Genomic DNA, 15,889 nt, shown 5'->3' with positions numbered 1-15,889 from the left:
AAAATTTACAATATTTTGAGGCAGGGATTGAAAGACAGTGTATGACCAATTAGTTTATTGAAAGTCATGAGAATTTAAATCTTCAAATCATATTTTACTGCATTTCTAACGGTCTTGTTGTCTACCTCTAGTTCAATTGCCATTTTTCTCATGGATTTGGTTGGATCCTTTAGGATTTTGGATTTGAGAGCTTTAATAAAAGCTTTGGTACGTTTTTTGTTGCTTCCTCCACTTCCAGACTTTCTCGTAATAGTTTTGCTCATAGTCATTCTCTTCTTTCCATTATAAACAGTCTTTATGGACACTCCAACTATTTTTGAAATCTCCTTTGGTGTGACGAGTGCATTCAGCAAATCACACACTCTTTGACGTTTGCTTTCCTGATTACTCATATGGGCAAAAGTTTCTGAAAAGGTATGGATAATAGTGTTAGGTATGATTATGACATCAATATATGTTTGGTTTCAAAACAATTGACGTAGTGCCTGCTGAGAAAAAACAACTAAATGTTCATTGTAAATTTTGCTTCCCCACCCTGTACAATAGTAGTTTTACATGCATGTGTGTGTAGCAGGGAATTCATCCAATGAAACCAAATATTTCACTAAAACTCAGGATTTTGAAATGAAAAAGAAGCATATCAACATTAAAAATACTATATTTACTATACAAAAAAAAATACTATATTTTTTAATATAGTAAAAGGTATAGGACAGGGGTCTCAAACATGCGGCCCGGGGGCCAAATGCAGCCCTCCAAAGGTTCCAATGCGGCCCATGGGATGAATTTGCAAAGTGTAAAAATTCCACAGTCAAGGCTGTGGAACTCATTTTAGTTCAGGTTCCACATACAGACCAATATGATCTACGGCCAAATAATAACAGCCTAATAACCTACAAAAAATAATGACTCCATATTTTCTTCTCGATTTGATGTGAAAAAAATTATATTACGCTACGCCTATAAATAATGACAACTTCAAATTTTTGTCTTTGTTTTAGTGCAAAAAATAACATGAAATTATGAAAATATTTACAATTACAAACAATAACAATAAAATGTGAATAACCTGAACAAATATGAACAACCTGAAACGTCTAAAGAAAATTAAGCACAATTTTAACAATTTTCTGCCTGTTATTAAATGTTAAGTGTCTTTGTAGATCCGATCCATAATGCACATGTAGAAATGAAAAGTTAAAATTGCACTTATTTTTCTTAAGAAATTTCTGTTTTTCAGGTTATTCACATCTTTTTTGTTTGAATAGTTTATAAATGTAAATATTTTCCATAATTTAATGGGGTTTTTTTGCACTAAAACACAGACAAAAATTTGCAGTTGTAATTATTTATAGGTTATTATGCTATTATTTTACTGGTCTGGCCCACTGGAGATCAAATCAGGCTGAATGTGGCCCCTGAAAGAAAATGAGTTTGAGACCCCTGGTATAGGAGCACTTTGCATGTCAGGCTAAAAAGTACTGTTCTTGGAAAAACTAATGATGATGCCTGATGTTTGAGTATCACTTGAAAATGCCAAGCAATAAAAATAAAATTCAGGTACAGGTGAAGTCTGATATACAAAAAGTTAAGAATATTTTTAATTTTTGGGCTATTTTTTTCAGTTGGGATTCTTACACAGCACTTTTTACTGTTTTTGTGAGTGAATTTAATTGAAACACATTTTTTTAAAGACCAGACATAGTTTTATTTACAAATGGCAAAAATGACCAAAAAAATGACAAAAAAAACAAAGAATTATCCTTAACTTTTTGTTTGTAGTGTATCTGGAATCACACACTCAACTCAGATGTATTTATAAGTCATTATTTAATAAGACAATGTACAAAAATATTGGCGCTGATACAGCATGCGTAGCATTATGGGAAGTGGTATCGATCAATACAGAAAATTTAAAGAGCTCTGGTTTTACCAAAGTGTCAGCACCAGAGCTTCTGAAAGTTACGTACAGAAACTGACGACTGCGTCAGTCATTGTTTCAGATAAACAGGTAAACGCACACTATCATTACAATGCATCAGCGATAAACCAGGGGTCAGCTGTCTGTGAGGGCTCCCCGAAGTAGGAGTGTCGGTCATTTTATTTTTTTACCGTTAAGTATTTCTGCTTTGATCATTAAGACTACAAACATTGGGTTGTACTGGTCCTGACGGGGAGGACAAAGCACAGTGAGCTCTGCAGGTCATCAGTGCAAGCGTCTACGTAAGGGGAGAGCTGGGGAAATGTTTGGAGGGAACAAGATTCCAAAGCAGGAAATGATTCTGTTGTGGACTGGTCAGACGTTTACAGGCTCTAAAAGGGTGTAAATGGCATTGGGTCAAGGGGTAAAGAGGTGTAGAGGCTCAGTGCTTTTACAGGATCTGTCGGGGTCTTCCATAGCTCATGCCCTCCTGACTGGCCCCCTTGTTGGACCCCATCTGTAGCCCAATCACATTTTTGCCAGCCTTCATCTGCTCATCAGAGAAGTCTCGCTTATTCTCTTGTGCTTTCCTGCAACATACAATAAGACATGTCAGTGAGGAAAAGAAAGAAATCATCATGAGAAGTGTCCATTTCATATAAAGGACTCACTTAAAGAACCAGTTAGGGTCTCCTTTGTATGTGCCTTCATCCTTGGTGATGGCCAAGCTACCCAAAGCTGACAGAGTCCTTTGCACTGCCGCCAAGTCCTTACCTGTCAAGTTACAATCAAGATTATTAACCCTTTCATTCATGAATTGTGAGAACCTTAGTCAAGATTTTTTCCTTCAGTGTTTTTATTCCTCCTTAGGCATGAAAAAAACAATGCGATCAAGTTTTTTTTTTTTTTTTTCTATGGAGTTACAAAAATATCCATGCATTTAATTTTTGAGGTAAAGAAATGTGTTTAAAACCCAATATCAGAAAGTGATATGAAAACAATGAGATAAAAACATTTTTAATGCAGCTAATCTGATGTCTTCTCACATTTTAACATATTCTAATGCTAGTAATTACTCACTTCATGGAGATAATATGCAAAAAAAAAAAAAACTTCTTGTCTAACAAATAACAATTGATTTACACTTAAACATGTTAGTGCAGATTAGGTTTATCAAGAACAGCAAAGTTACAGTAATGGTCTGAATGTCAGGGTATGGGATGGTGCGTAAGTGTTCACTGTGTTGGCTGATATGGAACTAAAACATCAAAACCCATGAATATACAGGGTGGGGAAGCAAAATTTATATTATTTTGAGGCAGGGATTGAAAGACAGTGTATGACCAATTAGTTTATTGAAAGTCATGAGAATTTATTTGCCACAAGAAAATTGACATAATAGAAAATGTTTTTATTCTATGTGTCCTCCTTCTTTCTCAATAACTGCCTTCACACGCTTCCTGAAACTTGCGCAAGTGTTCCTCAAATATTTGGGTGACAACTTCTCCCATTCTTCTTTAATAGTATCTTCCAGACTTTCTCGTAATAGTTTTGCTCATGGTCATTCTCTTCTTTCCATTATAAACAGTCTTTATGGACACTCCAACTATTTTTGAAATCTCCTTTGGTGTGACGAGTGCATTCAGCCAATCACACACTCTTTGACGTTTGCTTTCCTGATTACTCATATGGGCAAAAGTTTCTGAAAAGGTATGGATAATAGTGTTAGGTATGATTATGACATCAATATATGTTTGGTTTTAAAACAATTGACGTAGTGCCTGCTGAGAAAAAACAACTAAATGTTCACTGTAAATTTTGCTTCCCCACCCTGTACAAGAGAACAGCTGGAGAAGAACTGTCCACTGTAGTGACTTATGCATGAAAGGGTTAAATCTGTCACCACATTTAGTTTTCTACAACACAACCTAAATATTCATTAGAGCCTCTGACCTTCCCAGAGGTCCACGGTCTGGAACATGTCAGTCTTGGTGACGCCGTAGTTCTCTGCAGCGTTAAGGAACTGGGAGATCTGCTCCATCTGTTTGAAGGCCATGGGTGAACTCTGGATCCTCTTCACTGGCTTCTCTCCAGAAAACAGACTGTTAATCAGCTCGCTCAGAACCTGGAGAAGGATGTGGACCAGCACAAGGGAGGGAGAGGAATTAAAGTGTTTTTTTTAGTTTGAATCCCATAATAGTAATAGTAATTTGCAGAATTTTGTCAGTCAAGGCAATATGCTGAAAGTTATATCATCTTTAACCCTTTCATGCATGACGTCCACATTAATGAACACAGTTTAAGCTCACTTTCCAGAGGGTTATAAAGGCAATATTCTCCAAACCACGTGGGGGCAGTCTCCATAGACCCTCAACAATACAATGAAAAAAAGTATCATCTTACTTTTACTATTTGGACTGCTCTGTGATCTCATAAAGTTAACCTCCTGAGACCCAGCTATGGGTTTTCTGTTCACGTTTGTGGACAAGAGTTTCACAACTTTATACAAAAAAACAAAAAACAAAAACTGTCCACTGCAACAGACATTGCATGAAAATTAAAAAGAAAATGCATCTGAAAAAACTGTTGGATCATGATGTTTCAAATATAGGCAATTATTTAATGAAAAAAGCCAGAATTTGTACTTTCCTGGGTCTTGGGAGGTTAAATATCTTCTTAATAAAACCATATTATAAAAAATTCAAAATGCATTTTCAACTTTAGCTTAATTTTGAGTAATAACATCAATCTAAAACAAATCTAGATCCTTTTTTTTTTTTCATAATTCATGCATGAAAGGGTTAATGTGGGAAAACTAGACTATGGACCTCTTCTTGGCTCATTTTCAAATTTTAGAAAATCTACAAATTTCACAATGGAAGAATTCAGCCAATCACAGCCCTTTTTAAGAGGCACTGACATCTAGAATAACCAGTCGGTGCCAGACTCAGGACTCTAGTCAGTCCTTCTATACCACAGGTGTCAAACATGCGGCCCGGGGGCCAAATCCGGCCTGCCAAATTGTCCAGTCTGGCCCTTGGGATGAATCTGTGAAATGCAAAAATTACACTAAAATATTAACAATCCTTGTTGAGCCGCATTATGTAATAAATTCCTATTATGTAATAAAAGTTCAAAATGTAATAAGAATGTTACGTCATCTTGTAATAAAGCCGCATTATGTAATAAACTGACGCATTTTGTAATAAACTATGTCAACGCATTCTATAGTAAATTTTTGCACATTCTGTAGTAAGTTATTACAGTTTGAGAAATTTATTAAAAAATGCACTTGACACATTTTTATTAAAAAAAAAAAGTAATAATATGGTTCATTTTGTAATAACAATCCAAATTAATATAATTTCAGAGCAATTTAGAAGAAATTAGTCACAGGAGCTACAGGTAATGTAATTAGAACTTTAACCACAGTTTAAAGATTAATTTAGCACATTACATTTTCCTGAAAATAAAAATGTTTCAAGTACATTTTGTAATAAATTTCTCAAATTGTAATAACTTACTACATAATGCGAAAAAATTTTGCTACATAATGCATTGAGGTAGTTTATTACAAAATGCATCAGTTTATTACATAATGCGGCTTTATTACAAGATGACGTGACATTCTTATTACATTTTGAACTTTTATTACATAATGAGAATTTATTACATAATGTGGCTCAACAATCCTTTTAGTTCAGGTTCCACATTCAGACCAATTCAGTCTCCAGTGGGCAGGACCAGTCAAATATTATCATAATAACATATAAATAATGACAACTTCAAATGTTTATGTTTGTAAATGTAAATATTTTCATGTATTTACACTAAAACAAAGTATGATTTCACAAAAAATGAGAATAATCTGAACAAATATGAATAACCTGAAATGTCTTAAGAGAAGTAAGTACAATTTTAACAAGATTCTGTCTGTTATTAAATTTTTTGTGTATTTGTAGATCCACTGTGATCTGTAAGTTATAATGTACATGTGTAAATGATAAACTGAGGCATAAAATTGTTAAAATTACACTTATTTTTTTCAGTTTGCTCATGTAATTCACATTGTTTGAAAGGATAGTTTGTAGATGTAAACCTTTTCATAATGTAAATTTACATTTTTCGCTTTAAAACATAGAGAAAAGTTTGGAGTTGACATTATTTATATATTATGTTATATTGTTATAGATGTTATATTTTTTTACTGGTCCGGCCCATTTCAGTTCAAATTTAGCTGAATTTGGCCCTTGAACTAAAATGAGTTTGACAGCCCTGTTCTATACTGTGCAGCAGCTTCCATAATCATTACATTTAACGTCACTTTTCCAAAGCAGTGTGCTATAATGTTGTGTTTTCCTGTAATGCAGTCGACCACTCAGTCCACTCACACATCCATCTTTCAGCCAGCTCTGGAAGCCATGTTTTCCTGCTTCTGGCTTTCCCACACCAGAGCCACACTGGCGGGTGATCCACTCCACCAGGATCAGCTCCAGATCTGGGTCGTACTTGCTGTCGATTTTATCCTGAACCTGCCGGCTCATGCCATAGGATGGTCCTTTGTTAGCCATGCCGACTCCCTGCTAGTTGAGTGTGGATGGAGGAAAACAGCGACAGATGGAGAGAAAAATGAGAAAGAATGGGATGAACATTAGAAGTGGAAAAAATACGGTGGGACATAAAGGCTTTTTGTTTGAAGGAGTCATGGGTGTAATCCTTACCTGCCCTCTTTTATCAGTATCATATGTAATATACTGTACTATTCACCCACTGTTTGGTAATTTCATTTAGATCTGACCGTTTTTTTCTGACAAATAAAACATTTTCACTTTAGATGTAATTCAAAGAAGCTATTCGCAACAAAACATGCAAACACGTTTAAATAAAGACAAAGACATAATTACACATCCAGTAAGTACACACATACTTTCTCAAATTCACAGTCACATGCATGTCAAAAGCATATACAGCCTAGAGTGATGCTAAGCTCTCAGTTTGCGTCCTTTCTTCAGAACAGTGCTCTTATATCAGCATTGCGTCTCCTAATGCACACCATTTAGCTCCATCAGGTCCAGAGACAAAGTGATGTACAATGGGAGCTCTTTTTCAGCTTTAACTCACACATTCACACTTTCTCTCCTGATCTCTGTCATCACACACATACATCATTGCCAGCATTTTTTTTTTTTTTTTTTTAATCTTTTATTTTTATGCTTTTATATTGCTTTTGGGCCAACAGCCAAGTGCAAAACCCATATCAAGGTGCTTGTCTGCACCATCCAACCTTTGTTGCCATCTTGATGTCAGGTCACTTCAACTTCCTGTTCCTGGGAAGGGGGGGAGGGGTCAAAGGCGGGCTTTAGATGTGATGATGTTGCTGCTTTTAGGCAACAGTGAACTAATACATAATATTCTAATTTTTATTGTAGTTTTAGTTTCAGGATGTCAACGTTTGCTCTACATTTGTTCAGCACTGGGAGGAACCAGACTACCATTCTGCTGTTAGGACGCTGGACAAGACAAGTAGAAAAAAAAAAAAAAACAAGTTGTGTGAGATACTCCCTGGTAAAATGTCCAAATAAAAGAGGATACACAAGCAAAGGTGTCAGAAAAATGGGTAATGATGACTGGGAGTACAGTTGGTGTCGGCTGCTGCCTTATCGGTACAGACAGCTGCCTGTCAGCCAGCTGAGCCCATAAATAGACAAAAAAAAAAAAAAACCCGAAAGAAAAAGAAAGCCTTGTGAATAGAAACATGGGGCAGAATGAGATGGACTCAGAGTGACTCTGTCTTGTTAATTTTGGTTTCACTGACCAATGCTAAAAGACGCCATACACCATATGTTGCCAAGTGAGAAGAAAAGATGCCCGGAATGCTTTTTTTAAAGGATTTCTCTAAAATGTAAAACCACACTAGTTGTGTTTAGTTGGATATGAGGCAGTAAAAGGTAACTGCATGCAGTGATTGTTGTAGTTTTTTGTTTTGCTCAAATGTTTAAGATCATGTATGTCTGTAAAAATAATCTAAATTTAAATATTTAAAAAATGCATAAATGAATAAAAGGTTGCACAGTCTGTAAAAAAAAAAAAAAAAAAAAAAAAAAAAAAAGGATGTCAACGTTTGCAAAGTCTGGCCTTCGAGATAGCCGTTTTAGGTTTTCATCTGACTCCACAAACCGACCTATAGTGACGAGTGGACAAACAAAAAGTAGACATTCAGACAAGACAAGGGTGAGTACTGTTGCACACTTGCCTTGAGTCTTCTTTTTTGTTCCTTTGTCTTTAACATATTATTTTCAATGATCTGTTTTCACATTGTGACCCCACTAACTAAAGCACAGGTGTCAAACATGTGGCCCGGGGGGCCAAATTCGGCCCGCCAAAGGCTCCAATCCGACCCCTGGGATGAATTTGTGAAATCCAAAAATTACATTAAATTACATTATATTAATCATTGTAATTCAGGTTCCACATACAGACATATACAGATGCGTCAATCAGATGTCAAATGGGTCAGATCAGTAAAATATTATCATATTAAAACGATAAATAATGAAAACTGCAAAAATTCTCTTTGTTTTAGTGTAAAAAAGTAAAATTACAGGAAAACATTTACATTAACAAGTAAAAAATGTGAATAACCTGAACAAATATGAACAACCAGAAATGTCGTAAGAGAAGTAAATGCAATTGTACCAACATTCTGCCTGTTATTAAAATGTTTTGTGTATTTGTAACAGTAATGTAAGTTGTAATTGTAATGTAGTTGGAGTGGCCATGGCTCAGGTGGTAGAGCGGGACATCCAGTAACCAAAGGGTTGGCGGTTCAAATCCTGCTCTAGCCTAGTCAATCTGTTGTGTCCTTGGGCAAGACACTTCACCCTCCTTGCCTCCAGTGCCACTCACACTGGTGTATGAATGTTCGGTGGTGGTCGGAGGGGCTGTAGGCGTGAACTGGCAGCCACGCTTCTGTCAGTCTGCCCCAGGGCAACTGTGGCTACAGATGTAGTTTACCACCACCAGAGGGAGAATGTGAGAGAGAATGAATAACACTGGTCAACAACAAATTTATTGTTTAATTTTTTTGAGCTGATTTAGGATAATTTTGGTGTGCTGAATCCAAAAATGACATTAATTTTGCTCAATCAGGTCAACTTTCTGAACTATGCTACATATTGGCTTTTTAACATTTTTGCTTACATTTATGGGCATTTTCACATCATATGATACAAAATTCTTTCATATTTCTTGCAATAAATGAGTTCTGAAGATTTTACTTTTGCCAATTTATGATTAATGTTTTTTGTTTTTATATTACAGGTGAATGAAATGGCTTCGACTAGAAGATCTTGCAAAAATAAGCCTGACGTATTCTGCTACATCTGCGGTGAATACACCATTGTACCTAACAGGAATCAAGTCACAAGTTTCATAAAGTGTGCTTACCAATCTTATTTTGGTATTAATTCTTATATTTTGTGAGAAGATCAAATTTTTCAAAATCAAATTAGCAAAAAAAAACCCTGACCTGATTGAGAAAAACAGATGTCATTTTTGGATTTAGCGGTGCAAAATGGTCCTAATTCAGTTGAAAAAACCTAGACAACTTGCAAAAAACCTTTTTTTGTAACCCAGTGTAATGGATCAATAATGTAAAGCGCTTTGGGTGTCTAGAAAAGCGCTTTATAAAATCCAATCCATTATTATTGTTATTATTAATGCACATGTGTAAATGATAAACTGATAATCTGAGACGGAATATTGTTAAAGAAATATTGTTAAAATTTCATTTGCTTTTCTTACGATGTTTCCAGTTGTTCACGTTATTCAGATTTGAAAGGAAATTTTGTAGATGTCAGTATTATCACAACTGAATATACTTTTTTCACTGTAATTATTTCACTGGTCCCGCCCACCTGAGATCATATTAGGCTGAATGTGGCCCCTGAACTAAAATGAGTTTGACGCCCCTGAACTAAAACATCAGAACACTTCTTCCATCAGTGCAAACAGATTTAGGCTGTGTTTATAACAGTCTGTGTGTCAGTGCTGTTAATGGATTCCTGCTTGGAGTATCTGTAGCGTTTCCACCAGCTCTGTTTAATATTCTTTGCATTCCCTGTGGTGCTTTTTCAAACCACAAAAAACTAAACACACATGCTGGGTAACACGCTCACTTACATGCAACCACAAGTTCAGATAATACACTTTATCTTTGTGTCCTTTCTGCCTCTTTCTGTCTTTGTCTCTGGAAACACATAATGTCATAGCTCTTGTTATTCTCACAAACATGCATCATTATGTAATCACTATTACAGGGTAATGTGTGTCTGGTATGCTGTGAATGTGCTCCCCTACCCCCACCCCTTTTTTTTTTTTTTTTTTTTTTTTAATTGCCCCCAGTCCTCGCCTCATAAATATAACCCAGGACCACAATCACAAATCCCACACACTAAACTCTTTTCAGAGAAATAAGTAAAGGGGGTTACATTCCTCACGTTGTGCACTCATTGCATTGTTGAAGAAAGATTTCTGTTTTCTATTAGTGTTAGTATGCAAAGTACAATTAAAGAAAGATCACATCATATTTTTAGAGCTTAAATGAGTCCATTAGGGATTGCTCTCTATTTCTGGTATTTATGTGTCTCCATGGGTATGTTGTTATGCTTGGAAATGTGCCCCGGTCAAATAACTCAGGATCATCTGCTAAGCAAGCTTCTGTGCTCCGAAGAAAACACACTTTTACAAACTCTAAGCAAGCATTTCCAACATACCAGTGATAGGATGATGTATTTAACTGTGTTTTTCATAGAATTAATATTAATATTAATGTTTATGCAAGAAAAGTCGGCAATACACCGCTGCAGCCTGTAAAAATACACCTGGAATTAGTATTAGCCCAAGAAGTAGAACTAGGAACCAGAATAATATCCAAACACCATGGAAGAATGTCTATATTTTTCTTAGATGCACATAAAAAATATTTATGGACACTACTAAAGCTCCTATAAAATGTATTACCAGCGCCTGCTCAGTGTGCTAGTATTTCCATCAGCACCATTTAATACATAACTACTCCTCAAAGTAATTCAAACACTGTCCGAGACGGGAATAAAGATGTCAGAATAAAAATAACAAAATGGAAAAAAATTTTTTTATGGCATTTATAAAGGACACAAATCAGAACTCAACCATTAATTTAACCCATAAAGACCCAGTACTACTTTTATGGCTGTTCCAAAATATTTTTTTCTCTATATTTATCACCATTTATTAGCATATTATTCTCTGTATTTTGCGTTTTTTCAGCGAACATCAAGTATTTTCCAATATTTAATTTACTGATCATGTAGATGTTCATAAAAGCTCAGATTAAAGTTGGTGGTCATCATATCAAAAACAGAGAAAACTGAAAAAAGAGACTTTTTCTGCAAAATATATTATTAACTGAACATAATCCAAGAGTCTCCATCCACTGTCATTGATCAAACTCCATGGGTTTTTACTGGTGAATGTTGTAGAAGACGATGTTTCCACATTCACTACGGAGCCTCTGAACGTCCAAATGGGTCATATGTGATGACCAAGAGAAGATGACAAACTGCATTTTACACCAATTACTTACATGGATTGATAAGATTATTGGATCGACAGGTATTTAACATTTTATATCAGTAAATGATTGGGTTTGGGTCTTTATGGGTTAAGTAAAAGAAACCAATAAACCCTGCTTTCTGAAGTCCCAGTGTCTCACAAACATGACTTCATCACCTTTCCATTCATCCATCAATCCATTTCTCGGTGTCTCTGGTCTCAGCTCTGTTTTTACGTCTGTTGCTCTTATTACCATGGTAAACCCGCCTCATGCCAGAACAGGAAGCCAGTGTTAGGGCTGTGGCTACTGTGGCAGCCGGAGGGAACGTGGCGTCATGCGGTCTCGCCTTCTCTCCAGTTAACTCACTAACCACTATATACTGATTTAGCATGAACATCTTACCTGGGGTTTGTTCGGATAATCGTAATGTTGCTAAATTTTACCCCTCAGTGTATTTAGGAGTCAAAGTACTAAAGAATTCAGCTAAAGTAAGATTTGACTTTAAGGATATTTAGGCGCTGATGTACTGTAATGCACCATTTTTTTTCTTCCTGTACCTCCGGTGAGTGCCAGCTGCAGAGAAACTGCCGTTTTACGTGCTCTTGCCAGAATTTTATGAGCAATGAAAGCATTTGTGAACCTGCTGCCAAATCCCTTCATGGTTCTGATTGCTCTGACAAACTTATTTGCTGCTGTGTGCTTGAGATGATGTATTTCTGACTCTCAAATGTAGCCAATGCTGTCAAGTCTGCGCTGGAGCCTGGATGTGGTTCATTTCTGTCTGTCTAAACTGCTGTCCCTCTTGATTCTGCTATGTTTATACATAACAACAGGACTGACAGTCTACCTAGTATTATGTGCTCCTGTTACTGTTACAAAGGAGCTAAACTGCCAGTTGGTGCTTCTCGTCCAACTCTGCAGACCTGTTTTTACTGGAATCAATGATATACAGGGTGGGGAAGCAAAATTTACAATATTTTGAGGCAGGGATTGAAAGACAGTGTATGACCAATTAGTTTATTGAAAGTCATGAGAATTTATTTGCCACAAGAAAATTGACATAATAGAAAATGTTTTTATTCTATGTGTCCTCCTTCTTTCTCAATAACTGCCTTCACACGCTTCCTGAAACTTGCACAAGTGTTCCTCAAATATTGGGGTGACAACTTCTCCCATTCTTCTTTAATAGTATCTTCCAGACTTTCTTGTAATAGTTTTGCTCATAGTCATTCTCTTCTTTACATTATAAACAGTCTTTATGGACACTCCAACTATTTTTGAAATCTCCTTTGGTGTGACGAGTGCATTCAGCAAATCACACACTCTTTGACATTTGCTTTCCTGATTACTCATATGGGCAAAAGTTTCTGAAAAGGTATGGATAATAGTGTTAGGTATGATTATGACATCAATATATGTTTGGTTTCAAAACAATTGACATAGTGCCTGCTGAGAAAAAACAACTAAATGTTCATTGTAAATTTTGCTTCCCCACCCTGTATATATATATTTTTTAACAACTTTATTTAGCATTTTTCCATAACAATTACATCCTTGAGGCATGTCTTATACAATTTGTGAACTTCTTTCAAATGGACACGTTTCAAATGGACAAACAGAACACCAAAAAAAAAAAAAAAAAGACTCAAACTAATCTGTGTTGATCATTCCGGTCATATCACTAACACTCTGTACCTCTGGCATAAGAAAAAAAATCCCAGGAATCAATGATATTTAATCATTAGGTTATTACCTTTAGAGTGAACTAAGGGTTTGTAGTTGCATATGAGTAGCAGGGGCGTGTCCATCTCTATAACATTGGAACAGAAAGTCCCTGCCAGTATCTGAGTGAACACATTTGCATCACATATTTTAACCCTTTCATGCACAGTGGTCACTCCAGTGGACAGTTCTTCTCCAGCTGTTCTCTTGTATATTCATGGGTTTGGTTGTTTTAGTTCCATATCAGCCAACACAGTGGATGCTCATGCACCATCCCATAATAATACACTGACATTCACACCATCACTGTAATTTTGCTGTTCTTGATAAACCTGATCTGTACTAACATGTTTGAGTGTAAATCAATTGCTAATAAAAATTGGAAATATGATAAAATGTGAGAAAACATCAGATTAGCTGCATTAAAAATGTTTTGATTTTATCGTTTTCACACAGTATATCACTTTCTGATATTTGCATTCTTTGCTTCAAAAATTAAACGCATGGTGTCCAGTGGATTGGACATTTTTGGAACTCCACGAAAACTTATGAAGGTAGACTTGTTTCTTTATTGCTTTAACCCAAAAAAAAAAAAAAAAAAAAAAAAAAAATTCAATTAAAAAAAAAAGTCTCAATCAAAAAAAAAACTTTTCAATCAAAGAAAAAAAGTGTTCAAATGAATTTTTTTAGGTTGTAATTTTTTTTTTTTTTGCATTCAAACACTTTTTTTTTTTGATTTTTTTTTTAGTTAAAGCAATAAAGAAACAAATCAACCTTCATAAAAAATAGGTTCAATTAAAAAAAAAAAAAAAAAAATCAATCGCATTGTTTTTTCATGCCTAAAGAGGAATAAAAACACTCAGGAAAAAAAATCTAGACTAAGGTTCTCATAATTCATGCATGAAAGGGTTAAAAAGGCAAAAGGCATTAGACTCAACACGTATGAACTAGAGTTTTTTTTCCTGTTTTATTCACTGAATCTAAGTTTGTCTGTATGTATGCATATAGTTATGCCACAATCAAAAATGGGATGCAACATCAAAAGCATTTTCGCCCACAGTTAATAAACCACAGTCAGTCATAAGTCTTGTTTGCTATAATTCACCGTTTCTGAATTACAGGGTTAAAGAGAGGCATTGTCATTAAAGATGGACTCTTGGATGGAACGTTGAGCAAATAACAGCATTGAATGTCAATTTGCATCAGAGCAACCCGGATAAGGTTTTATTTTATTCGTCGAAGCACAATTCTATTTGGAAACTAAGAGGTCAAGTAAGGCTGCTGTGGCACAATCTGAGAGAGAAAACCCTGGATCCTCAGTGTTCAGGTGATGTCATCAAGTAAGAGTGGGATTAAACAGATGCTGTAAACCATCATGTGTCGTACTCAGTATTATCTCATCATCACTGCAAACTTTCTAAGATCACACTTAAAACACAAATAAAATGTACAGAAATGCTTTACAAAATGGAATATTTTAGAAGTTTCTGCCCTTTCAGACAGTCTGGTAGATATTAGTCTACATTTTTATCCTTTTGAAGTAGCTTCCTGTCATGTCATGTGAACTCACAAAACTCATCCAAACCCGTGTACAGCTGTGGATCATTTGCTTGTACAAATATGAGAGATACCAGTGGAAAACCTTCACATCCTCAAATGACTCTTGGGACACGTCACAGACGACTCTTACACTATAATTACACTTGCGATAAACTTGTCTTTTCTTTCAGTTAGGGTATGTAAAAAAGTAAAATAGTGTTTTGACCACTCTGTGCATCTAAACCGCAGCAACATTGAATTCAAGAGTAACTCATAGATGATGTCATAGATCTAACCCACAGAAAATGGTGATTAACTTCAACCTTTGATAATTCCATATGTGAAAACACCATTTGATGTACAGTTATGTGCTAGATATTTTTCAAGACCTCTCACTTCACATCTCTCCTTTGACGTTTGATGGGTTAATAAAGTTTTATTTGGAGTAACTTTCTTTACAGTTACTGTCACGAATGGATCAAAGGGATGGGAAGCTAAGAAGGCCTCACAATTAAAAGGACAAAGAATGTGAAAAAAACATTTAACCATTTGAGCATTTACAGGAGAATAAAAGAAATGTATACTCACTGTTTGAAGGAATAGTTCACTTCGCTGCTGACTGCGAGTGCAGGTGAGCGCAGATGCTTGACTGAGTGTTTGTATATGCCTGGTAGGGACCTCCCTCTTAAAAATGTCGGCTTAAAAAGAGCAGATGAGGCCAGATGACTTCACTTGGTCTACTGAGCCAGTGGGAGGGAGTATGAAGGAGGAATAGGAGGGCGAGAGTAGAAGGGAGGAAAAAAGGAAACTTCAGCCTTAAAAGGGCATGGCCTTTCAGCAGCTCCCTCTCTGTCTCTACCATCCCTTCCCCTCCGTCTGGTTAAAAAGCCCAGCCTTATTTGGGTAGAGCTGTTCCATGTAGAGGAGGAGAAACAGCAGCCAGGCAGCACTGGTGTGGTCAGCAGGAATTCTCCAAATACTTTCACCACATCACTCTTCAGAGAGGAAGGAGAGGAGAGGAACCGTCATCATCCCCATAGAGAAAGTCCATGTATGTCCTGATGCATTAGCTGTACCAGGGGTGCATCGTGTGCATGTGTGCATGTGTACCC

General features: G+C 36.0%; 1 protein-coding gene across 4 annotated transcripts; it reads right to left on the bottom strand.

The window, feature by feature from the left end:
• Positions 1-1,813: 1,813 nt before the first annotated feature.
• tagln (transgelin) lies at positions 1,814-15,523 on the bottom strand. Of its 4 annotated transcripts, none has more exons than XM_030152911.1 (6): positions 15,366-15,513; positions 7,206-7,248; positions 6,313-6,504; positions 3,875-4,046; positions 2,593-2,695; positions 1,814-2,511 (listed from the first exon to the last, which is right to left on the bottom strand). In XM_030152911.1, exons 2-6 carry the CDS (start codon positions 7,215-7,217, stop codon positions 2,373-2,375), a joined length of 618 nt encoding a protein of 205 aa, XP_030008771.1. In that variant the 5' UTR covers positions 7,218-7,248; positions 15,366-15,513; the 3' UTR covers positions 1,814-2,372. The 4 variants fall into 4 exon arrangements, with proteins under 4 accessions (XP_030008771.1, XP_030008772.1, XP_030008773.1 ...); XM_030152912.1 differs by having other exon boundaries at positions 6,313-6,501; XM_030152913.1 differs by lacking the exon at positions 7,206-7,248 and having other exon boundaries at positions 15,366-15,523.
• Positions 15,524-15,889: the final 366 nt, after the last annotated feature.

The sequence above is a fragment of the Sphaeramia orbicularis genome, chromosome 13 (genome assembly GCF_902148855.1).
Source record: "Sphaeramia orbicularis chromosome 13, fSphaOr1.1, whole genome shotgun sequence".
In the NCBI taxonomy this organism is placed as follows: Eukaryota; Metazoa; Chordata; class Actinopteri; order Kurtiformes; family Apogonidae; genus Sphaeramia; species Sphaeramia orbicularis.
This window is presented reverse-complemented; position numbering and strand designations above follow the sequence as displayed.